The following is a 26,940-nucleotide window of genomic DNA, read 5'->3' on the forward strand; positions in this document are numbered from 1 at the left end:
ACTATATATTTGATGCTAGGAAATAGTAGTTCAGGTCACCTAATATAAAGGTGTCATTGCAAGGATACTGTAGTACAAACTGGAGAAAATACAGTACAATGCTCAGTACAATATGTGTAGTACTGGTGTAAAACACCTTTCATTACAGTATTACTATTTCAGTTTCATTCATTTCATTAACTTGAAATAAGTTCGGTTTATTCTGCTGTGGCGACCCCAGATTAATAAAGGGACTAAGCCGACAATAAAATTAATGAATGAATATTGGTCTACAATGACCATAATTTGGTTGTTTTATAAATAAGTACAGTGCTTAGCATAACCGAGTACACCCCATTTGGAAAATGAATATTTTTATCCATTTCTCAGTAAATGTAGGCTGTGTATTTTGGTGCATTTAAACAAAAAAGATTTATTTATTCAAATATTTTAGTCACCAAACATATTCAGAAATTAAAAGATAATACAACTAAATTCATGCAAAATATTGCAAAAAATATACAAACCTACAAAATTTCAAGTAAAATTTTAAATTTTTGCTTTTCTTGATTTTCCTCTTTTTAAAATTTGTGTTTAATATTTTTCTATAACATAAATTTGGGTATACTAGTTCTTGGACTGTTACCATAAGTTATTTTGTTAGATAAGCTCCAGATTTGGCTTCAGTATTGAGTAATCTATTGTATATGCGCAAAAAAACTTTGTATATTTTCCTATTAAAAACATGAGTTTAAAAGATAGATTTGTGAGGGGTGTACAGTATATGCTGTGCACTGTATATGCTCTCACGTCTGGTCAAAGAAACACATCCTCTCATATTTACATTCTCTGCTAAAAAACACGAAAACATTGTGCGCCTACTAATCTAGCAAAACTTAGCACACATCCATTAAAGGGGGTTTCATTTTCTGAATAGTTTCCACATACAAATAACCACTGACACAGGAAGTGAGCTTCATGCTCAGATGACAGAATTAGCATATCGCTTTATCTTTACCAGAAATATGAGCTTTTTTTGCCCATTTCTTTTATGTCTGAAAGTTTACCTATGCAAATGTAACACACGGGAGAAGTTCTCCTTTTGTTTCTTGGTACTGTTAAGCCACCCATTGAGAACAACGCATTTGATCTGAAGGTAAAAAACTACTTTATTTTTCAGGTTTTTTTGTAGTTAGCTCTTGTCAGATTATTAGCACAAACTGTTAAACTGCAAATACGATGCTTCTGTTCTTCAATCAACAAGGGTCATTATAGTGTGAACATGTGATTTAAAAAACGTTCATGGTGTCAAAGTCTCAAATCTCGTTTGGTAGTTTTATTAGAGTAATAAATGATTTAACTTGAAAAAGAAGTAGAACTGGTTTATTTGCAACTATGCGCAGCATAAACAGAATTTCATAAATTAAATATATATAATAAGCAACATTTGACTTAAGTGGAGGGCAATAAAATAATATTTGCACAAAAAAGTAGTGTCTTAATGCAATTCTATCAGCAAATTATATATAAATTTTAACAAGCAAAAATCAAAACAACATCGTACCTTCTGCCTACTTCACACTGCTGGATTTTAAGCCAGATAAGTCCAATTTGCATGTTAATGAGTTCTCTGACTGATCGGCCTGGGGTGTGTTTCCCAAACAACGACATAATTTGCGGCTGAACTAGCATAGTACGATGCCCGTTTGGGAAAAGAATGATGTAGTGACAAGTGTTTCCCAAAACCGTAGTTGCTTTGTCAGATCCATCGTTTGAACCACGTTAGTTATATTGTATAACGTCCAAAATGATGGTCTAAACGGGGTGGAGTAAGTTCTTTAGAGAAAAACCCCATACTTTTTTTTTTGCAAATTATATTGTTTTACACGCAAAAAAAAATCCAATATTACTTTTGGTAAAAACATGCACTTGTGTTCCATATTAATTGAAATATATGCAAACGGCACATTGAGGGCCTGTGTTTCCTTTACAAATATTATAACATAAACATAAAACCACTTAGCTAACATGTAATCTAATTTCATATAAAAATCATAGTAATCGTTAGGCTAATGGTTGCAATTTACAGTAGGCTATTTATTAAGAAAAACAGCTTAATAATAATAATTAATTATAATTTATTATTATTATTATTATCATTACTATTATTATTATTCATTTATCATTAATTTATTATTATTATTAATGTATTATTATTGTTATTATCAATTAATTATTATTATAAATGTATTATTATTTATTAATATTATTTATTTATTATTATTATTAAGTAGGATATATATAAATATTTTTTAAGTCTACTTTTACAATTTAACATATTAAACCATTGCAGACGTGTTCTAACCAACTGTCCCATGTCATATAGGCCTGCAGTACAGATACATTTCTTAATAACTAACCTGTTATAAATTAAAAGCATATGCTAAGCCTATATATTTGTTTTCACAAACTTTGGAGACATAATGTAAATTCTGCTTTTAAATAATGGGTCACCTATAACTTTCGTCATGAGCCATGGCTGCGTTCAAAATGGCATAAATGTTTTCAAAGTGCACTAAGACGGGAGCACAATGGTCAATATGAAGATCGCTAAAACACAAAAAGCAAATTACACCTAAGAGAGATGACTCTAATGCTTTTTTAATAATTCCAAGTTTAAATGTTGAAAATACGAAATAAATAGGGCATAGGGGGATAACTGGGAATAGTCACAACCAGGAACTCTGCTTCTAACTACAGCTCTAGAGGTGTACAAGTTTGCCATGCAGTTTGCGAATGTTCATTGAAACGATGGATTTGGGAAATACCAAATCAACAAACTATGTTTATAATGACAAGAACTAGTGACCTTAGTTGTCTAACAATGGTTTTTGGAAACGCAACCCAGATTGGAAAACATCAGTGCATCCAATTGAAATGATTTCTTAAATGAGAAAGAAATTGGAGTGGTGGATGATTTTGTTCTTTGGGAACTGATTGGATCATTGGAAAATGGGTGTTGCTAACAAAATTTGATTTGATTGCCAGTGTGGAGGATTACTGCACACCTGAATCACAGACAGCACTCTATGGTGCAGAATGTTTTCAGATTCCTGATGATGGTGAGAAAAAGGAGCTATATTTTACAGACAAAATCATATCACATTCATTTGAACCACTGCCTCCTGTGAAGCCAGGCAGAAATGACACACACTGATAGGAGGACGGAAGGTTGTGGTATTTGATTAAAGATTCTGAGGGAATGATTTTTTTTACCAATTGAACTGCACAGATGCATTGTTTATAACAAACACTAGTCAATACATATACCATTAAAGTTTACTTTCTTAATTTTATATGTGTTTATATTATATACAGCGAGAACCATTCACCATTTTTCTCAGAAAACATATTTCTAAAGGTGCCGTTGACTTGAAATTTTTCCTGGATGTTGGTAACAGTCAAAGAAATCCATATGCAAAGAAAACAAAACTAATTTGTTTACAAATTAAGTTATGTGTAATAAAAATGAAATGACACAGGGAAAAAGTATTGAACACATAAAGAAAGGGATGTATAGAAAGGCACTGAAAGCCCAGACAGCAGTTGAAATCACTTAGTACTTCTTTAGCAACTATCTGCCCTTCCTCATTGTAAATTAATATCCGCTGCTTCAGTTCAACATCCACATTAGCAGCATGATGAAGATCAAACCAGGGTGGACATTTCAGCAAGACAATGATCCAAAACACAGCCAAGGAAACTCTGAAATGCTTTCAAAGAAAGAAAATCAAGCCGTGGAATGGCCTGGCCAATTACCTCACTTGAATGCAATAGAAAATACAAAATAAAGATCAGATTTGATAGACGAGACCCACAGAACCATCAAGATTTTAAAGTCTATGAAAAACTCACACCTGAGCAATTTATTGAACAGAAAATCCCCTGATGCAAAAACGAAGAGCTATGCACTGATGATTTCCCTGGTAAGCGGGATTGTCACACCAAGGATTGTCACATTTGATGAGGGCTCAAAAGGTTTATTAAAAAAAATTTAACAATCCTTTTGAAAAATGACAATGCTCATACAAACATTCATTTGGATATGAAAACCAACATTATGCGTACTTATAACCCTCTTACGGTGAAAAAAACTGTGTATACTGTGTATATCTGTCCACATACACAAGATCACCATCAAAAATTCATTGTTCAGTAAGCTCTATGAATCAGACAAACTAAAACATAACCTGCTCCAGAGCAGGCTCTCTTTAAAGAGTAAGTTGATATGGTTACTTACATACATGGTTACAGTTTGATGTGCTTTTTTTTTAAGTGTTAAATGCGGTAACATGGCATTCAACAATGTCAAACAAACAACAGATAAAATAAAATAAAAAATATAATAACAACACTAACAAAAATGAAGTAGCAGAAGGACTAAATGTATCATAACCTTTTTTTTCCTCACAAAAATAAATGATATATTTTTCTAATTTGCTTCAGTCACATCCCACTCTTATGCGTCTCACTTAAACATTAGTAACTATAGTATATTTCATGTCATCAAAAGGACATCTATGGCATGTATTTGTTTCATGAAATTAGAAAAAAAGGAAGAAACAAACTGACTCATTCACAGCTGTGACCACCTTAAAAGCAGTGTTCGCCCACACACAACGACAAACCCCAAATGTGCCATCAGAGTGTTTGCTGAAGACCCTGGTGTTCAACATAATGTCATGTGTTTATTTCATTAGCCCAGACACAATAATGGCTCCTGCAGGGATTCCTCTGCTTCTGTTTGGTGTGTATTGTCTAGATTTTTATACTCATACTTTGTAAACTGTTGTATTCATTAATTGATCAACATACAAGTATCAATGATGCTGTTTTTTTTTTTTTGCTGCAGTTGTTCTTGTGGGCTCCTACACTGGCTCAACTAAAGCCACAATAACTGTGTCTGAAGAAACAAAAACAACTAATGAAGGGTCGTGTGTGACAATACCCTGTGTTTACAAAATACCAAATGGCAAAAAACTTGATCTTCTGTGGTTTAAAAATTCACAGTATAATCATGACACACAAATGTTTGATGGGACCATTGTATACAGTAACACAGAAAAAAGACCCCAATCACCAGGTTACTCTGGCAGAGTGGAATACATCACCAATATAGAATCCATGACGCTACATGAACAACAAACCACCAATGAAATACAATGTGATTTAAGAATCACAGATCTTCAGAAGACAGACAGTGGGAACTACAGCTTTAGATATACTGGAGATCCATATAGCGATCCATCCAAATTCATGAGTAATGTGATGAATCTTACAGTTACAGGTGAGCAGCAATTTATTCCATTTGATAATTAATTGAAAAAAAGATGCAACTAAAAACATAATATGATCAGATCAATTACTCTAGTGATCCATTGCACCAACTGCTGTGATCTTTATGTATATATTTTATGCAGTGGTTTGTTTAACGCTTACACTTTTGCTATATATTGCTTAATAACACCTATAATCATAGCCAACACACAGCCTTATTCATAGGTTATTTTCTTAGGTGAAATTTACTCACCCTTATGTCTATCAAATTTATTTAATATTTGCAAGTAAACCATAAAACAGATGTTTATCAGAATGTTAATGCTGCACTTTTATAAACAGAACAGTGAAACTGAATCTTACCAGAGGCTCCTAAAACTGCAATTGGCAAGTACTAAATCCACCCCTAAAAAAGCAATGAGTAGTTTTTGAACTCTTTAGGAAGATGCAATATAGATCAGTGGTTTCAAATAAATTAAGGATGCAAAAATAATAAGCCTTACTCTATTTTCCTAACAAGATGCAAATTTTATTCTCATAATTAAAACTTTACTTCTTAGAATTCTAGTTAATTTATCACAACTCTCACTTTATTTTCCGTCACAACTTTAAATCTCACACTTTCAACATACTTGTTATGAGTTTGGCTTCTGGCTATTTAATATTTTATGACATCTTTTTACACAAAATTGAGAAAGACAAAACTGCAAGACATACAGTCAACTCAGAAAATTTGAAGAGACAAACTCATAACACTAGGAAGAAAAATTCTGAAATAAACCTAAAAAGTCTCAAATACCTTTAATTACAATAGAGGTTAAAGTTATTCGCCCTCTTGTGATTTTTTATTTTTTTAAATATTTCCCAAATGATGCTTAACAGAGCAAGGAATTTTTCACAGTATTACCTATAATATTTTTTCTTCTGAAGAAAGGTTTATTTGTTTTATTTCGACCAGAATAAAAGCAGATTTTAATATTTTAAAAACCATGTTAAGGTCAATATTATTAGCCCCCTTAAGTAAATTTTTTTCAATAGTCTACAGAACAAACTGTCATTATACAATGATTTGCCTAATTACCCTAACCTGCCTAATTAACCTAGTTTAGCTTTTAAAAGGCACTTTAAGCTGAATTCTAGGGGGTGGTGGGGGGATAATTCAGGAAGGCTAATAATTCTGACTGTGGAGGACACCCTATTTTTACCCAACATCTTTCCTTCTTATTTTAGACAATCCTTGTAGGGTTTACATTGAACAATCAGAGCTGAAGAATCCACTAAAAGAGTCAAATGAATTTACCGTTCGCTGTTCCACATCTGGTCCCTGTGATTCTCCTCCTGAGTGGCTCCACCATAAATCAGAACAAAAACCAGAATGGACATCCTCCTCATTAGAAGAGATGATCATAGAGACTGAAGAGGGAAAAAATGGCACAAAGGTGACAAAACTGAAGCTCAATGTGACATGGAAGGATGACAACAGGATTCTGTCCTGCCGTCCAGCAAACAGTGATGACAACTGCCAGATTAGGAATATCACCCTGTCTGTGGAATGTAAGCCTACACTGAAATTTAAAAGGGCTGAATTTAAACAAACAAATAAAATTTAGTAATGCTCAAAATTATTAATATTAATTTGTTTTTTTTAATTCAGCCCATATAAATTGTTTGCAACCACTTAACCTAAAAAATATAGTAAAATCTGTAAAATAGTAAAATTCGATTACAAATTAGAGCTGCTTTCCTATTGGGTGTAGCTTACAAAGTAATGTATACCAGTGATTTAAAGCTGACTTTTTAGAAATTCAGATGAAATCTGAAATCAAGTGCCACATGATTGTTCAGAAATCAGTCTAATATGATGATCTGCTGCTAAAGAAACATTTTTAAAATGATTATTAGTATAACAGTTGGAAAGCTCCATATATTTGTAGAAACTGTGATTAGTACCACTCAAAATTAGGGCTGGGTATCGAGTTCGATACTTTTTAAGCATCGACCGAATCGTCTTGATACTATCGAGTATCGAAAAAATCTTTTTTGTTTGATACCAAATTTCAATACCCAAGGCTATAATCTTGTCAACGTCATTGAGCACCACTTGGAGGAAACCTGCATCCTTAACGTGCCCGGATTAAATGCTGGTGATTGGCTGCGGCGAGGCTGTCTTGAAAATCAATAGTTTACGGCGGTAATGCCCACTGGCACAGAGCTTGTCAAATTGTCAAACAGACATACAAAATCAGTTTTAGCACTTCTTGCTTGTGTACCGTTAAAGTTTAAGGCCCCGTTTACACTGCAGTTAAATGTGACCCAATTCAGATTTTTTGTTCATATGTGACACAGATCGGATCTGTTCAATGACCGTGTAAACAGAAAAAAATTGCATGCATTTGGATATTCAGCGATCGGTTTCAGGTCTCCTTCATATGTGGAAATTAATCAGATATAAATCGGATATATGACAATGAAACTGTCATGTAAACAGGCAGATCGGATTTATTGAGGCGTTCTGTTCTGATCATCATTAAACTTGTTACTTGTAACTTGTTGTGTGGTGCTTCTCCACGGTTTAATGATGTAGAAGGAAGAGCGTGTGTTGAGATTCCAACGCGGTAAACAACAACAACAGAGGAAACATGGAGGAAAGTGGTCAGTCACCACAATTTGCTCCCACCCGACCTGAGATCTCTCTCTCGTACCCGCACATTCCTCTGAATGGTGGAGGACATCATACAGCATATAAACCATAAGTTTTATAAACCTTCGTGTTGTAACTTTTGCTTTTTGTCGCTAATAATTCACTCACTGTGGGCTACATGTAGAACAACTTTATTCTCTCCAACAACACCAGTGCGCACATAGGCCATACCATTACGTAAACTGCGTAGGGGTGAATCTGGAATGAACCATTAACTGATTATACGTCAGTCAGTCACCATTAACGATTCTTCCATTGTGGCTAGTGTGGCACATATGCTAAAACCCGCGTTTATGCATGCATCGTAAATTGTACGGCAAATGTAAAGACATGAATTGGATATGGGTCACAATTAAAAGAATGTGTAAACGGACAGACCAAAAAAATCTGATATAGGCAGTATCATAAGTATACGGAATTAGGCATCAAGACCTTACAGTGTAAACTGGGCTTAAGTTTGTGTGGGGTAAATTTATTAATCCTTTTTGGACCTAACGTACGCTGGTAACGTTATGTACTGTTTCGATGGCTTTAAATACCTGGCTAAGTTGATACTAAAATGCTTTAAAGGGCACCTATGGTGAAAAATCTATTTTATAAGCTGTTTGGACAGAAATGTGTGTAATTGAGTGTAACTCATATTGGGTTGAAATAAACACACCCAGTCCTTTTTTTTCAAATTTAACAACATAAAAACGGTGGACCAATTGGAGCGGTTTTCAGATTGACCGCAACTTTACGTAGGAGTGCGGCCCCCCCGCCCACCAATATTGATTGACAGCTGCACGCATCAACATGTCCCGGTAGTCACGTGTATAATCATATCGACAAGACAGGACGAGCGCAAAGCAGCCGGGAATAAAAGGTGTGTTCAGTTCGCTAGAAACATCAATCATCATCAAACGTGATCAAGAGTAAGTTTCACATGTTTAAAATGTTTTAAAACAGAGCACGTGTGTAGTGAATTACAGCGATTTACTTCAGCTTTACTTCATAAGCACAGCCGCGTGTCTGAACAATTATAAAAGAAGACACTTCAATCCCAGTTTGTGGACATTAAATCAGGTTTATTTTGTACATTAATATAAGAGATATTCATACAGCAGTGGATATTACCAGTATCATGTCACATTTGCGTGCAAAACGAGTGCAAAGCTTAACGCGCTGTCTCTCTCTCTCTCTCTGTGTTTGTGTGTGTCTGCTGCGTTGTGTGTGTCCGTGTCTGCGCTATGTGTGTGTGTCCTCGCTGTGTGTGTGCGTGAACTTTGTAATGACATTGTGTGTGACTCATTGTTGCAACTCCACAAAAAATGCATCAAATACTGATTGTTAAAGTTCTTACTGTAGTATTTCTCACACGTTACGTGAGATCTGCTTCCTGAGGCAGCCGAAGGCGGCGATTGCTGACAGGCACGTGGGAACGGTGGGCGGGGAGGACTAGCCTTAAAGGCCCAGAACAAAAAAACAGCAACAACTTTTTTTCAGCTATATAGACACAAACTCACAAACACAGACTCAAACAGCTATAATAAATAATCTGATGGGTGTTTTGAGCTGAAACTTTACAGACACATTCTGGGGACACAAAAGACTTATATTAAATATAAAAAAAGGGGTAACCTATGTGCCCTTTAAGGTTAACAGTAAATGATGAAGTTTACCTCACAATAAACTTATCTTATATAAATGTCCTTACCCTTGGCTGCATTAACAGTTTAGCTTTCATGTTTTCTTCACATTAATGTTATAGTCTCTGCTCCTGCTGACCCTGGATTTAGGAGACCATCAAGTGATAATTCATTTACACTGGCAGAAAAAGTAAAAATGAACAAAGAAAGGAAAGATGAATGCCACAGGGCCATTACAAATTTTATTGTTAAAGGTTTGCTGCCTTTTTCTACTGTGGAGAAAGATTAGATTTACTGGATTTGCATTTCTCAATGCCTAGAAAGGAACTAAAAACATAGTCAAAATAAGTCCATGCGATATAAGTGGTTCAATCATAATTATATGAAGCTGCAAGAATACTTCTGTGCGCAAAGTAAACAAAAATAACTTTAATCAATGGTTTATCCATGGGAGGATCAGAAAGCTCTTGGATTAAATCCAAAATATCTTCATTTGTAGATAATTAATGACAGAATTTCAATTTTTGGGTGAACTAAACCTTTAAGCAGCAGTAAGCCTCACAAATACTTAAAATTGATTGACTTAAAACTGCTTGAACTTTATTAAAACTGTTTGCACTAATATAGTGTTAACTACACTTTGTTCATTTTGTGCTTTTGTTCCTTTGTTTATTGGTCTTAGAGATAAGCCTGCTGTGAAAAGTGTCACGAACATCCTGAAAAAATAATCTTGTTAAAATATATTTCTTAAAATAAAAGTATCGAAAAAAGTATCGTTCGGAACTGGTATCGAATTCAGGGTATCGGTATCGGTATTGAAAATTTTGAAACGATACCCAGCCCAACTCAAAATAGATTTACTTTTATTTATTCAGGACATTAAATATATTTAATATATTTATGTTGCATTATTTAGTAATTATTCCAGATAAATGCTGTTATTTTAATCTATATTTTCATCAAAAATGCAACAAAAAAAGTAATAGGTATCACACACAGTTTCCACAAACCTTTGAAGCAGGATTTTTTTTTATATAACAATCACCATCAATGACTGAGAAAATAACATAATTGAGCATTTAATAATTGATCAAGTGTGCCTCTCACAGGTGAGTGGGCTTGACAAACCACCCGTAGAATGATCTGAATAACCTGAGACTGCACTAACGATGCTAAAATCTTTTTTTTAATCAGAAAAAAAAAAATGAAACTACATTCAAAAATAAAACACAATCTAAATTGGAATGATAATATTTTAATGCTGTATTGGAATAATAAAATAATACTGTATTTTTTTATCAAATAAATCCAGCCTTGGTGAAATGAAAAGGTTATTTTAACATAAAGTGATAAAAAAAAATCCTTAATTTTATAATAACAAAATCTTACTCTTAGGGAAGTGTACATGTGATGTATTTATGAGGAAACATAGTCTTTGAGCACCAGAACTCCAGCTTTTTTCACATTATTTTTTCTCATCTAGATTCACCTAAAGATACACATGCATCAGTGAGTTCTAATGATATAAAGGAGAGAGATTCTGTCACTCTCTCCTGCACCAGCAGAGGTCGCCCTGAAGTCACTTACACATGGTTTAAAAAAAACAAAGGAAAGCCTCCACAAATGTCTAATTTGTTTTTAACTCCGGTGAAGCCAGAAGACAGTGGAGAATATTACTGTGAAGCAAAAAACTCACATGGAGTGAAGAAATCAAATGAGATTTCCATCAATGTGAAGTGTAAGTTAAATGTTTTTTGTTAAAAGGCATGAAAGAAATAAAGATTAAGAGCTGTAATGCTTAATCACTTGAAATCATTTAACTTTCAAATGTAATGAAAAAGCATTTCTTGTACGCTGCATTTTTCAGTTGGTCCAAAAGATGTCACTGTGACATCTCCTGACAACATTAAAGATCTCAAAGAGGGAGACACATTGACACTGAAATGTTCAGTCAAGCAACATAATCCACCAGCCTTTAGGTTTGTGTGGTATAAAAATGATCAACAACAGCGTGAAACCAGTGGGACGTTCATCGACAGAAAAGTAACAGCAGCAGTACAAAAGTATAAATGTGAGGCTGATAATGGGATAAATAAAGGAATATCACAAGTACTCACAGTCGATGTAAAATGTAAGTATTATATTATTTAAAGCACTTTCTTTATATACAGTATAGTACCCAGAAAGCAAAAAATAATTCTAAAGATGTTTTGTTAAAATTCTAATTAAGTAAAAAAAAAATCACTTCTATTTAGTTTCTGAATGTTTAGATTTTTCAGTTTTTATAATCTATTAGAAATATATATGTTTTGGTTATGTGACCATTAAAGGAACATTTCATTGTAGCATTTTGCAAACATCAAAATGTGACTTCTGAATGTTATTTTTTCCTTCATTTTACAAGTTCATCTATTCATTCAATTTTTTTTTGGCTTCGTCACTTTATTAATCTGGGGTCATCACAGTGGAATGAACCGCCAACTTATCCAGCATATGTTTTAAGCAGCGATGCCCTTCCAGCTGCATCCCATCACTGGGAGCTTTACAAGTTACCAGCTGTTAAAAAGTAAATGTTTGACTAAAATGTTTCAGAGGAAAAAAAAGATTCATGAGGGTATGTTGCAAGAACATTATTAAACTCTTTGTTCATAAATTTGAGACAACATTTTCAAAACATTAGCTAACATTCTGAAAATGCTGTTAATTCAACTATGGTGGCACGGTGGCTCAGTGGTTAGCACTGTTGCCTCACAGCAAGAAGGTCACTGGTTCGAGTCCCAGCTGGGTCAGTTGGCATTTCTGTGTCGAGTTTGCATGTTCTCCTCATGTTCACATGGGTTTCCTCCGGGTGCTACTGTTTCCCCCACAGTCCAAAGACATGTGCTATAGGTGAATTGAATAAACTAAATTGGCTGTGTGTATGAGTGTGTGTGTGTGTGTGCGTGTGTGTGTGTGTGTGTGTGTGTGTGTGTGTGTGTGTGGTGTGTCAGGATGTTTCCTGAAGGGATTTTAGATTATTTTAACTTCATCCTATGCATTAATAGACTAATTCTTCCATTAAAGAGCCCATATTATACATGAAATAGGGTCATATTTTGGTTGTAAGGGTCTTCAACAACAGTCTAATATGCATGCAAGGTCTAAAAACACTTTCATGGTGTTATAATCTGCATTTAGTTTTACCTAATTATCCCAGCGACTCTTATATGAATCGTTCAGCGATTCATTTGTTCCCAAACCCCTCCTCAGCCCGAAGCTAATCTGCGCTGATTGGACCGATGACAGCCTGCTGCGATTGGTCGACACTGACAGGCTTCAGCGTGAGACAGAGTGACACACACACACACACAGGGCCGGCGCGTCCATAGAGGCGACCTAGGGCGACGTCGACGACACCTCCCTCACCACCCGCCTCCTCAGTTATATCCGCGAATAGCCCCCCGGTCTTCAATTTCAACCACGACACCCCCCCGGTCCTCACTTTACTAACGGGCTCCTTGCGTTTTCACTATTGGGTTGAGGGCGGCGTGATCATCCTTTGCCTAGAGCGGCAGTTCAGCTAACTCCGGTCCTGCACACACACATTACCCTCCTCAGAGGAGACACACACACACACACACACACACACATTACCCTCCTCAGAGGAGACACACACACACACATAACCCTCCTCCCCAGAGGACACGACCCACACGCCTAAAGCGCCAGTTCAGCTTGCTGGGTGCAATTTAGACACCTCACCTCGAACCTGAGCTGAACTTTTTTGAAACCTGACCGTTGCATGCGTGTAGGAACAGCTGATGATCTGTAAACAAAACGGCACGCGTCACATTTTTAACGTAGCTTTACACGCCATATGAGAATAAAGAGTTAACCTGATACAGTACACGCGGTTACAAGTAACAAAACACAACTAAATACATAATTTGCAAGCTAGAGTAAACGAGGCAACAATTTTAATCGCACGTACTTACACTTGTTAAATGGGGGAAGAAACTGATTCATGATCCATGTTCTGACAGTCTTTACAGATCCTTCCTTTAACAAACCGATGAAGTCTTCTTTGTAAGCATGTAGTTTCCAGAAGCACTCGAACTGCTCAAGGCTGGGCTATAATGCTGATGTTTCATCTTTGGGTGAACTGTCAATAATATCCATCTGCACAGCGTGACTTCATTCGACCGGTGTCTGTGTGTGGGGTTTTTTTTTGTTAGTGGGCTGGGCCGCAGGTTTCAAATGTCCTGGGTTTGCGCACGCAACTACTTGTGTTTCGTAGCTGCGTCATCACGAAACACCTAATGACTCGTTATCAAGACGACTCGTTTGAAGCACTATGAGTCGACTCTTTTATAGATGAATCAATAGTTTTAAACACTGTACACTTACAGATTTAAGCCTTAGCTGCATATTTCACTTCACTTAGAGCTGTGTTACACACTACATGGAAGGGCATTTTCACAAACCCATAATATGGGCTCTTTAATAGTTTAATTCTGTTTTTAACTAATTACATGACCTTATGCTGATGTGTTTATTCTCATATAACCTTATGTGCTTAACCTCATCTAACCTTGCTCCATAACAGCTGTGTCTTCGTGTGACTGATATACGAGAAGTTAACTCCTCTGTACTTGTTATCAACAAAATGTTACAATTCCACTTTCAGAGTGTGCTCATTTACAGGAACAATAACAGACGGGAGGGGCTCAAGCTCACTCTCTTGCAGGCTCTGTTATGTGTATGCATAACTTTTTCTGTGCAGATTTGTTGTTCTGCCAAACAACTGATGATTGAACTGATCAGGATGGAGGAACTTTCTTACTGAAGCGCCCCTGGGCGGGGCTGAAGAGAGTCGACGATAAATATGGAGGGGACAAGGGTGTGGGTGTGTGTGCCCAGCTGACACAGACTGCCTGTGTTGCTATTCTCAGACACACGGAGCTCTGTAATCCTTTATTCATCTAATTAATTAAATTGATAAAACTTATTTAAAGCCTCTGACTCATGATTTAACCTGGGAGGATTAGGAAAAGTCTAACTTTCCCAGTGATGGGTTGCAGCTGGAAGGGCATCCACTGTGTAAAACTTATGCTGGATGAGTTGGAGGTTTATTCCGCTGTGGCGACACCTGATAAATAAAGGGACTAGGCCAAAAGAAAATAAATAAATTAACTCAACTGATTTATGTTTTTCAGTTTAGTGGCTAATTTGCTCAGTAGTATGAAAATGTAAGATTTTTAAAAGGGGGCGTGGCACCAAACCAGACCCCTAAACTCAACCATAGTTAGGGGATTAGCAAATCATACTAAATTCTACGAATAACTAATATACCAGAGAACAATTATTAATTTCTTTATGTTTTATATGGGAAATATTTTATTCACAAACAAAAAATCTCAAATTCACAACCTTCTTTTTTTTACATTTTTTAATTGAAATTTATTTATTTATTAAATCTCTTCAATTGGTTAAAAACAAGAAAAATGATAGATTCTTGGTATATTATAATAATTATTTCAGAAATATCATAGATACATAAGCCCTCATTTCCTCTCGCTGTATTTGTTTTTTTTTCCATAAATTTTTTCTTCCTTTTTTACTGTTTTATAGTTTTTAATAATATTATTTAACTTGCTCTGTTGAGTTACGATCACTGTTACTATTTCTGTAATGTTTTCTGCGAAAGTTTGATTTTGTATGTTTGTTATTGAAGCATAATAAAAAACTTAATTCTATGAATAAGATTGTGTAAACCCATACAAATTAGCCACTAAAGCAAAAAGTTAACTTTTTTTAAAAGTTGTTTAACTTGGTATCCGACTCAAGCAAACTAATAATGTACTTATGTTAATGTTTATAAAGAAATATCTGCTAAATACAAGGATAAAGTTATGGTGACAGAGTCGTTTCTTGTCATTTGGAAAACTTTAGAAGCAAAGTCACACAACTTAACTACACACATTCTATCACAACCTAAAATTAATATTTCGTTATATTATACCAGAGCATGAGACTGTAAATTAACATGTTTCTTGTCTAACAGATTCACCAAGGAACATAACAATCTTGGGGGAAACATCTGTAAAAGTGGATAGTACTCTAAAGTTGATATGCTCAGCTGATGCCCATCCACAGGCAGTCTACAAGTGGACATTTCCACCTGGATTTCCATCTTTTTTATCATCATCAAATAGTATAGAAACTTCGAGAGTGACCATTAAGCATGCAGGAGAGTACACATGTAGTGTCAAAAATGCAATTGGAACAAAATCACAGCATACTAATGTTAAAGTGCTTTGTAAGTTTATATTGAGCTCTAAAATCTACACCTAAAGTATTTAAGTGAGTGATTTTGCAGACTGACAAATTACTTAGTCACTGTTTGTTGTCACTTTTTTGTAGATCCTCCATTTAATATCAGTTTGCTGATGCAGAGTGAAGTGAGAGAGTTTGAAGTAATCTCCATTATCTGCACGGTTCAAAGTTTTCCCAAGTCAGAGTTCACAGTTACAAAAAATCAGGATAATCTGCTAAATATCCCAGAGTATCGCAGGAACAGCACTGAATCTGAAAACAAGTTAACTATCTTCCTGAATGTAACTGAGTCGGATGCCGGAACATACAAGTGCAAAGCAAGAAATGACGAAGGACAAAAAGAAACTAATCAGAAGCTTACTGTGCTGTGTAAGTAAAAATCAGTTAACATCAAATTATAATTATTTGAAAGATTTTTCAGTGACTTACTGGGCATAAGATGCTGAATAATGCAACCCAGGCTCAATGGAATTATATGCCCAGGGATACATTTCTGAGAACAGAGAATATCTTCTTGCAATTTTTGTTTCCACAAATCCACTAGAGGATGCCGTGTACATCTTTGACCATCTTAAATATGTTACTGGGGCTTGTTTTCTCATACAGGACATTTCTCATAAATCTACCAGAGGCTGCTGTGTACATTTCAACATATATTAATGACCTTCTTGCAGTCTGTGAGACAAGCCGTTCAGCTTGTCGCTGTGCATAATAGATTAGTTTGCTATCCACTAAATCACCCACCCCCTCCATAAACACAACCAATAAGGTTTTCAAAAGCAAAGTAAATGAGAAAAGACATCATGGCCACATTTTGGGTTAAGGGTTGGTGTAGTCGTTAATAATACGCACTATAATGTGTAATTTAATAAACAGAACAAATCTCGATTCTAGCGTCAATCACTCACACATGCACGTGGACAAAACCATTTTACATGCATTCATTCACGGAATCAAAATAAGACATGTGCTATGTACGCACTAAGTGAAGTTTATTTATAAACTAATTTCGAGAGGATCACGTGCTTATGATTGCTTGTAGCCGGCCCCGCATTATTCAATTCATGATTCACCAATCAGACGATTCCTAAGCCACTATAAATACCCTAAGTTCCATATCACAGCCATCTTAATTTTGAAGAATCTCTCGGGACAGCATGCCAAAGTAGCTTATAATTATTCATCAGCTAAATGTGAACTCTTGAAACACATGCATGACATAGACATGCATGTTGTCACAGTGCTACAGTCTGCAGCGAAGGGTGTCTTGGACTTAAACGGTCTGCTTGACTCCGCATCCCGAGACACCGTTTGTGGTGAGCCACAGAGTAAACCAGTCATGACGGAAAAGCCGTCCATACAAAGATAAGAACTGCCCCATATCGTTCATTTTACATAGTGCGTGCAGAAATATGTGCCCGCAATCATGTAATTCTCGAAAATGTATGCCTGGGCATGGTTTCCCAATGAATCTGTGTTGGATTGATAAGAATTTTGAGCATTACCTCAGGATTTTTTTGTTTGTTTGTTTGAGCCGCCTAGTTATGCAACAAGTGTTTTGTGGTTCTAAAAAAAACAGGTTTCATTTTGTTTCTGTGAATATTCATGACATTTTCTTTGTGAATTAAACAATGTGATTTTGTGAAAATGCTGAGACATGTTAAATGTGTCAATAGACATGCGCAAGTATTTGACAACCGAAAACAACGATGACTCTTCCATTTTTCAGACACCGCTGCTGTGTGAACCTTACAATAATAATAATAATAATTACTAGTATTTAATATTACTAAAACGATTCATTTAGATTCTTCCTCCTTTTAAACCATGCATGCAGATGCAAAAACACACCAAACAAAAACACTAACCTGTTAATTGTGTTCAGTCTATAGACAGGCACAAGTATTTAACAACCAAAAACATCAATGACCTTTTCATTTTTAGTACATTGCTGTCGTGTCAACATACACTTACTAATAACTTCCAACTTTACTAAACAAATGTGGATTTCTTTTTCTTACATATATCCATGATGTCTATGCAGATGCTCCTAAAAATGTAACTGCAAGTTTTAAAGGAGATCAGAAATCTGCGAGTGAATTGACTCTTACATGTGAGGCTCGCTCCAATCCTCCTGTGTCCTCATACGAGTGGACGAAACTCATCAATGGACAGTTCCTGACACTTAAACAACATCAACAACTACACTTTCATTCTCTGGAAATCTCAAACTCTGGACAGTATGTCTGTATTGCTCATAATACTATTGGAAAAGCAAAATCACCACCACTGGACATCAGGGTTAAATGTGAGTACTTTTCACTGCTGTTTAATATCTGAGTATTTTTATGTCTGATACTTATTATTTACTTCTTCAGCTTTGGAAAGACAGATTATCCACCGCCATCTCATGGCAATTCGTAACCTTTTGATTTAAATTACTAAATTACTTAAATTACTAACTGTGTGAATTTGTAAAATTTCCTTTGTATAATTTAGTATAATTTGCTCATCCCCCAATAAAGGTTGGGTTTAGAGTTGGGTTTGGTGCCTCCTTTGAAAAAAATCATATATTTTCATATGACTAAACGAGTAAAAATTACCCAGGAAACTGACAAAAAGTAAAATCGTTAAGTTTCCTTGTGAGATCAGGATGGATTATCCAGTCTTCTTAAAATACTTCAAGTGCTCATCATGCATATGTTGATATAAAAATTTCTCATTGTGATAATTGCTGAAGCTATCATCACTATACTGACAAAATATGCTAACGTTAACTGGTATAATAACAAAATTAAGTTAAAATGCATGTATAGCTTTGTTGCACATGTAAGTTCTTAGTAAGCAAACATGTCATACAAATTAAATTGCAAAAGGATTCTTAAGTATAACAGATAACATTTTACAATAAGGTCTCATAATCAAACTTTGCATTGACTACAATGCACAGCAAGTGTTTTTCAGCCAATGATGAACTTCTGCTGAAAGCTTTTTGTGATTATTTTCATTTTCATAAGGCTCTTTTTACAGCATCGACGTTGTAATGTCATTAAAATATAATCAGTTAAATAGACTTAAGCATTCATTTGGTTGTTAAAGGAACAAAAAGACAAAAAAACGTTTAAACGCAGACGTCGTCATCAGCAGCAGGCAAGAGCAGAAACGCCATAGAAAATACCGGGGTAAAATTAATTTCCATATTTTAAAGACATGGCACAAAAAAATCTAATTTAATGCAGTGCTTCTTGTTTGGTCTGATCCTGACTTTATATCATATCTCAGCAAGGGAGTGAAGATCGCTGTTTTATTTTTATTTTTTTTAATCAGATCTTAAACGCAGTGATTTAGTATAGGATGACAATTAACTGGAAGCCCTTGGGCTGGCAGACTGAAATTAAAGTCTGTGTGCATATATAGCCCACTAACAGTGAGAAACAGCTTTATGTTTTACATAAGTTATGTTAAAATTAATTTAAAAAAAAAAGCAAACTGAACTCTATTATTATTTCCATTCAATTACACTCATTCAATTATTTATCAATAAATAAACATCACATAAGATTAATAAATGTTTTACAAGTAGTTTTCATGGGAAGTTGCCTTAATTTAATTAGCCTTATTGTAAATTTTTAACCATAAATAGGTCTATAAAGAGTCAGATCATTTTCAATTAATTTCTGGGTCATGTTGTTGGCCAAATTAGCATAATAAATAGCATATTAGGTTTTAAAGTTGCTGTTATGGACATGAATGTGAATACAACGCTCTAAATGTTCCCAATAGACATTCTCAAAGTGTTAAAAATAAATTATTATTTGCTTTATTTTGATGTGGCTATGACAGAAATATCATGCTTGTTTATCACTATTTTGTAACTGAATTTCCACACATATCTAGTCACATAAAACTAGAAGTTCAATACAATAGTAGAACCATCTCTGGCTTTCAAAAGTATCTCCCAGTGAACAGGTCTTAAAATAATTTTCCACAATCTGAACAATGTCTTAATAATCTCATAAAAGGATACAAGAACAACATTTTATGTAATGCTAAGGTATGTTAAAGCAATAATTCATCCAAAAATAATAAAAAATTACCTCATCATTCATTCCCGCTGAAGTGGTTTTAAACCATAGTGTGTTTCTTTTTCTGTTGAGCACAAATGAAGATGAAGAATGCTGGTAGCTGACACATATTGATTTCTATAGTAGGAAAAAAAGTACTATGGCCTGTGGGTGCCAGCTATCAGCATTCTTCAAAATATCCTCTTTTGTGTTCACCAGAAGAAAGAATCTCAAATAGGTTTTGAACAAGTGGATGGTGAGTAAATAATGACAATTTTCCTTTTTAGGTGAACTATCCCTTTAAACGCACCAGAGAGGTCTGTGTGCCAATCACAGTATTGGATGTAGCCTACTGTATATGGATATTTTGCAGGACGCATTATCTGCATTACTGATTATGAATTGCTTGCATGTTTACCACAGATATTCCAAATATTACGGTTGTCCATAACACGACAGCCTCAGCTCAATGGGATCTCCCAGTGTATCTGAGCTGCATTGCAGACGCGCATCCTCCTGCCACTGAATATAAATGGTACAGACACGAGGACAACACCACTGTTTTATCACAGCAGCAGAACTTCACGGTTCTTCCTCAGAACCCAGGATTGTATTACTGTACGGCGACCAATAACATTGGAAAATCCCGGTCCAAGCAGATCGCCTTATTTGTAAGCAGTAAGTATAGTAACGCATTTGTCAAATAAAGTGAAACGGCGACCAAGCCTACCTGTTGTTGTTGTTGCTGTGAAAAAAACTGCTCGTTTTTTTCATGGCCTCTTTCCCCTCTGTGAGTCCTGCCTGCTTCTGGTTTTATTGAATTAATCTGTCGTTGTTATCTAATTTCAATTTCGTTTGTTTTTAACCCGCATACAAACATTTTTCTTAATTACTTGACATCTTCAAGCTCGCGCCAATTCCATACCGCGTGCTCTTCGGTGTTGCCAGATTGAGTTGACCATATTCAGCCAAAAAGGTCTCGAAAATCCGCCCAGTCAAAATAGATACGTAAAATAAAATATAGATAGGCAGGCTATATTTTGAATGTTCCCACCCACTGATTTCTGGTTTTGCAATGCCTCATTTCTCTCCTATTTAAATTCACGCCACCACCCTGTGGTCTTATTGAATTCCTCTGGCTTCCTTGTAATTTTAGGATGTGTTGTTTTTGATCCCCAAAATTTCTAAATAATCACAGTCGACCAGAGGTATGGGCCTAATTGAAAAAAAGAAGACCTCGCATTCTTCTGTGTTGCCAGATTGGGTCGGCAAAAGCTGCCCAGTTATTAATAATAATAATAATAATAATAATAATAATAATATGGGGCGACGCAGTTGGTAGTGCTGTCTTCCCCCACAAGTCGAATGATATGCACTACAAGTGAATTGGGTAGTGTAGGCTACATTTTCCTTAGTGTACAGTATGTGTGTGCATGGGTGTTTCCCAGGGATGGGCTGTGGCTGGAAGGGCATCCCCAGTGTAAAACATATGCTGGATAAGTTAGCAGGTCATTCCGCTGTGGCGACCCCAGATTAATAAAGCGACTAAGCTGAAAAGAAAATGAATGAATAAAAATATGTATATTATGGATGTTTTCTTTCCATTAGATTGAAAACCAAGAGATCTTAAATCTAAAAAAAATTACTTGTGACTGTGCTGAAATTCTGTCATTTACTCACCTTTTTACTCGTTTCAAACCTTTAGGATTTATTTTCTTCTGTAAAATACAAAAGAAGACAGTTTGAAGAATGCTGCAAACCTGCAATCGATGACTTCCATAGGTTTTGTTTTTCCTACTATGAAAGTCAATGCTTACAGGTTTGCAACAAAATATATTAGTTTGTGTTCAACAGAATAAAGAAATTCAGAAAGGTTTGGATCCACTTGGGGTTTAATACACAGTAAATATATATTTTTGGGGGGGGTGGGGGGGGGTACAGTGAAAGTAAAGTAAGTCATGAAAAGTATGTAAATTTTCAAGAATGGAGAACTGTCCAACAAGAAAACTATATCAAATATGACAAATACTTTTCTCCCCAAATGTAGGTAACTCTCTTAGAGTGTTCTTGAAGATTGTCTTACCTATAATTTTCCTGTTGATTCTCATCGTTGTGGTCATCTTTCTGATACGCAGGTAATGTACATACTTTTTTTTAAACAAGATTGTGTTTAATTGTTATTCATTTCCCTCTTCTGAATCTCCTCCAATCATTATTATTTTATCTATTGCAGAAACATCATCAAGATAAGATCGGATCAGCAAAGTGGAGCAGATAATCTATTGTGTTTAATCCCAGCATTTCTGTCACGCTCCTCCAGAGTGCAAAACTTATTTTTATTGGTTATTTTACTTCAGTTTTTCACAGCTTCTGACTAAACTGTATTATGAAATATGAAAAAAAAACTGTATTACATTATGAAAATGTAAAAAGTAGCATCTGTTTTCTTAATAAGAGATCAACCCTATTTCGTTTGTTATATTTGAACACTCAGGGGTCTCGAAATAACACCCAGGAGAATTTGTCATTGGATGATCCAAACTATGCAGAGGTTAATCTATCATATCCAATCCCGCCTTCCCAAAATCCAACACAAGGAGAGGACCTTAATGCAAGGTATATTAAGCAAATCTGACGGAGACATAATTGTACCCATTTTTGTTATGATCATTAAAAAGAGATATATTTTTTTTTTCTTCAAGACCTAAACCTAATATCCAGACAGTGTATGCGGCCGTTAAACTGCCACAAAAGAAACAGGTCAGATTATTTTTCTTTTAACATGGATGTTTATGCAGAATAAAAAATCCTTGGCTGTTTCTCAATAAGCGTTCTTCAGCGATCTTGTGTTCTCGTGTAACGTCATCATCAGCTGCCTAAGTTCAGTTCCAATACTCAAGACCGCAAGAACAGAGGACGCGTGAAACTTCATGGATGTGTTCTTGATATCGAGGATGCAGTGATGCAGACTTGAGGAGCGAACTCGCTCGAGAAGTCCCAGAAGTCATTGCGACTGGAGGTGGGAAGCGCAGCATTTTATATAGATTTATTATTAAAGTTCAGAGATATAGCTCATTTATCTCAGGAGTTTCCCTAAGTGAAACAGTGAATATAAACATCACCATGAAAATCTTAATAAAGGAATAAACACATTAAGGGTGTTTATTTGCTGAAATGTTTTATTTATATTGTGCAACGTATATTTGTAAAGTCTTTATGAATAGTATATATTTTAAAAAGAGGAAAAAACTAAAAATTATTATATGACTGCTGTAATTTTTAAATAATTTTCCATTAAAACTGCGTGAAGGTCGTGTGAACATCAGGAAGGACGCATTTCATCTCATTTCTCACAGGACGCGTTCTCTGTTCTTGCGGTCTCCTAAGTTCGTTCTTCTGAGGTGACCTGGTAAGAGCGGTCTTCACAAGAACACAAGTCCGTTCTATGCATTCCTGGAATTGAGAAACAGCCCTTGTTATTAGCGATTAACTAGTGGACATAAAGGGAACTGCAGCCAGCCAACCATTTATTGCCCTTGTTAGATTTTCATAATCGTGAAATTCTCACAACAAAATTATTACTAGAATAAAAAGTACTAGTAGCATGATAATAGGTACAGTACTTGTACATTTTATAGATTACAAGTTAATATGACTTGAACAGCTCTTTCAGAATTATCCTGAAGATTATAAGCATTTGTTTCATGCTATTAAACATCACATCCTTTTGACTTCCAAGACAAAAAATTAAATGTTTTATACACATAAAAATCAAGCTATATTTCTGAGAGACAACACAAAGTAGAGAAAAGATCTTGTTTTTAAAGTTTTAGTTTTTTTACAAGCCTGGTAATTAAACAAGTAATAAATTCTGATAAATTTATAAACATTCTTACGGCTACTTTTAAGATGAAGTCATAATTGCAGAGAACTAAAGTTTTCATTCTTTCATGTATTTTCTTATGAATATTTCTTTAAAGGAAAGACATTCGCCAAAACAACAACAGAAAACTGGAAATATGGACAATTCATCTATGAACTACGTCACTCTCGATTTCAAGGGACAAAATGAGCCACGAAAAAGGTAAAGATTTGTAATTGCACTTCCAAAAGACCAATAACATTGATTGTTATTGATTGATTCGTGTTGATTGACATTGAACTGTCAGTGATGTAGAGCAGGGGTGTCAAACTCAATTACTGTCAAACTCAAGCTACGGTCACACTGGGCTTTGTGTGTGCGAAATTCTGTCGTACGGCGCTGCAAAAAGGAGCGGGATTAAACAAGATGATTAGACATTTAAAAAAGCCAACGATTGCTCAATATTTTAAATTTCTGTCCAGAGAGGTCCTGTTTTAATCCTCAATTGGTCTCATGCAGTCAAGTGATGCGATTTCGCAGGTCAGAGTTCACCAAGCTTGAACTTTGCACCGCACCAACTTGCGAAACTTGACGCATGACCCTGCGTTTCCGGTCTGACGCATTCGCGTGCGTATGAATGGAAGTCTATGGGAAGAAAAGTCAAGTGTGACCGTAGCTTCAGTCTTGCAGAGTTAAGTTCCAGTCCTGCTTCAACACACCTATCTGTAGGTAACAAACAAGCCTAAAGCCCTCAATTAGATTGATCAGATGTGTTTAATTAGTGTTGAAACTACAGTAAACTGTGCAGAGCTGCAGCCCTCCAGGAACTGAGTTTGACACCTGTGATGTAGAGAATGAAAAATTGCCTTTATAAATTCATATATAAGTCAAACATTAAATAGTATTCTGTTCAGTTTACTTTTGAGAAGCATGGAAAAAAAATGGTAGTTCTACTCATAATAATGCATTAATTTGATTTTAGAACACCTGAAACCTCAGTGGTTTACGCCATGGTGTCAAAAAACAAGCAGGCAAAGGTAAGTCATGCTGTTCCCAAAATATAAACATTGCATTAATTGTAATTGTGAAAATGGTGTTAATCCTCAAAATATTGATATGTTGAATCCTCCAAAATATGATCATAATATATACACTGCAAAAAAATATAGGTAAATTAGCATTTTTCCATATTTTGTGATTCATGTTTTTATTTTTCTCCATTTATTCATGTTTTTGAATTGCATTACGGGAGTTTGAGCTTTCTTCCAACAACATTTAACCTTGTAAAGTTAGAAAAAGTTACATTTATTATTTTTATTAGAATAAAGTGAATTACAGCTAATATCTTTTAACTTGTACATATTTGTAATTTGCAATGGTTGGAAAAATATATAAGCAGTCAATTATGCAATATTTTGAGAAATATGTTGCATATGCAGTCATAAATAAATTATTCACACCCCTTGTAAATTCTGACTTAAATATACTTTTATTTGTGATGGAAATTTTTAATGTTGATGATCATATATTGATAATTGACAATTAAATATACAGTATATTGATACTATAGATTGATTAAGGTTTTGCTAAGGTAACAATCAAATGCATTTTAATCATTGGCCTATTACAGCCATGTGTAATTTGCTGGTTACTTAAGAGTTAAGGAGCTGTTTAGAAATACTTGTCTAAAACATTGTAATATTGTCTGTAAAATGCCTATGAGATCCCCATCCTTGGAATCGTTTTGTTCACAGAGGCTGTCTGTGTGTCTGGTGAATTTAAGCAATTAAAACACAAACTCTGTCTTACTTTATTCAAGTTCAGTCTTCACATTAAAATGTAATCCTTCTGAAAAGGAAAAAAATAATTGCTATTACAAATTCAACTAGCAACCTTAGATATTTTGACCGGTGTTGTCAGATTGTCCTATTCAAAAAGGTAGCACATTTTGATGGTGCAATATGCTACTCATCAGATTTTGCTACAGTACCAGTAAATATTTTAATGTGTAGTAATGTGATATGAAGCTGTAATATCGCCCTAACTTACCCATTCCCTAACCACAACCTCATAATCATTAAAATACAGTGTTCGTAGCATAATCTAATGGGTAAGATAAAATGTCAGAACACCTATTATGACCCAAAACACAATAAGACAATGTACAAGAGGCATTATTGTGTGTGGGGCGGGGGTATCTCAGCTTGTATTTGCATTTGAAGTCATAATTTGCCAGGGGTGTGAATAATTTCGAGTTTGACTGTTTGTCTGACTTGTATTTTATATATGTTAAAATTCAAACATGGACTTGTATGTCATTTAATGCATATTAACACATATCAGATTTCTTTGTGAGTACTGACAGCCTATGTTTTACTATTTCTACCTCCTCCTAGAGTCCCCAGGCAGAACATTCCGATTATGAGAATGTTTCTTCTGCATGTGCGCCAAGACTTCCACTCACAAATATGGAGTGGGAGTCTGATACCAGTGAAGAAGAAGAAGTGAATTACACTACTGTGTCGTGTTCAGCCAAACCTGCTGTTAAAGAGGTCAAACACAATCAGAAGAGGCGTTTTAGCAGTTCAAGCTCCGATGAAGATGACAGAACTGAATATTCAGACATTAAAACATAAAGCTGAGTTTCCAGATCAAGTATTACAACCTTAAGGTGTGTTGTTGCCACGTTTATGATGTTTGAAAGTGATAATTTTGTAAAAACAAAACAAAAATCATGATTTTATAAGTGATTTCTAAGTTTTTCTTTTGTAAAATAATAAAATTTTGAAGTGTTCATGAGTTATGTTTGATTTGAATAATAACATTTGACAGTGTGTATCAATGTGGCATATATTGTGTGATGCTTGCAAAGTGGCATGTCATTTACTTCCATATCCTTTAATAAACATCTGCATTTGCCAATATAAAATACATTTACTGATTTCCTGAACTTAATCCAAGCTGAGAACATTTAACTAGTTGCATACATTTCTATTCATAAAATACTCATGAGTGTAATGCATGTGACAAGAAACCTCAAATAAATTACTGGCA

The 26,940-nt window shown here is 35.1% G+C and overlaps 1 protein-coding gene across 1 annotated transcript; it reads left to right on the forward strand.

Moving 5' to 3' along the window:
* The first annotated feature begins 1,064 nt into the window (after positions 1 to 1,064).
* si:dkey-24p1.1 (uncharacterized protein LOC556718 homolog) lies at positions 1,065 to 26,573 on the forward strand. Its single transcript, XM_056474034.1, has 17 exons — positions 1,065 to 1,135; positions 4,740 to 4,786; positions 4,892 to 5,326; positions 6,547 to 6,870; positions 11,129 to 11,383; positions 11,513 to 11,776; positions 15,689 to 15,943; positions 16,048 to 16,329; positions 18,005 to 18,268; positions 20,448 to 20,702; positions 22,072 to 22,159; positions 22,258 to 22,366; positions 22,519 to 22,640; positions 22,727 to 22,784; positions 24,005 to 24,108; positions 24,869 to 24,923; positions 26,283 to 26,573. Exons 2-17 carry the CDS (start codon positions 4,753 to 4,755, stop codon positions 26,520 to 26,522), a joined length of 3,144 nt encoding a protein of 1,047 aa, XP_056330009.1. The 5' UTR covers positions 1,065 to 1,135; positions 4,740 to 4,752; the 3' UTR covers positions 26,523 to 26,573.
* The last annotated feature ends 367 nt before the right edge of the window (positions 26,574 to 26,940 follow it).

This window comes from Danio aesculapii, chromosome 15 (genome assembly GCF_903798145.1).
Source record: "Danio aesculapii chromosome 15, fDanAes4.1, whole genome shotgun sequence".
NCBI classification, from domain to species: domain Eukaryota; kingdom Metazoa; phylum Chordata; class Actinopteri; order Cypriniformes; family Danionidae; genus Danio; species Danio aesculapii.

Coding starts and splice junctions, on each gene's coding strand:
- si:dkey-24p1.1 (XM_056474034.1), top strand. CDS start 4,753: ATGGCTCCTGCAGGGATTCCTCTGCTTCTGTTTG. Junction 20,703..22,071: donor GATCGCCTTATTTGTAAGCA/GTAAGTATAGTA, acceptor CCCCAAATGTAG/GTAACTCTCTTAGAGTGTTC. Junction 22,160..22,257: donor GTCATCTTTCTGATACGCAG/GTAATGTACATA, acceptor TATCTATTGCAG/AAACATCATCAAGATAAGAT.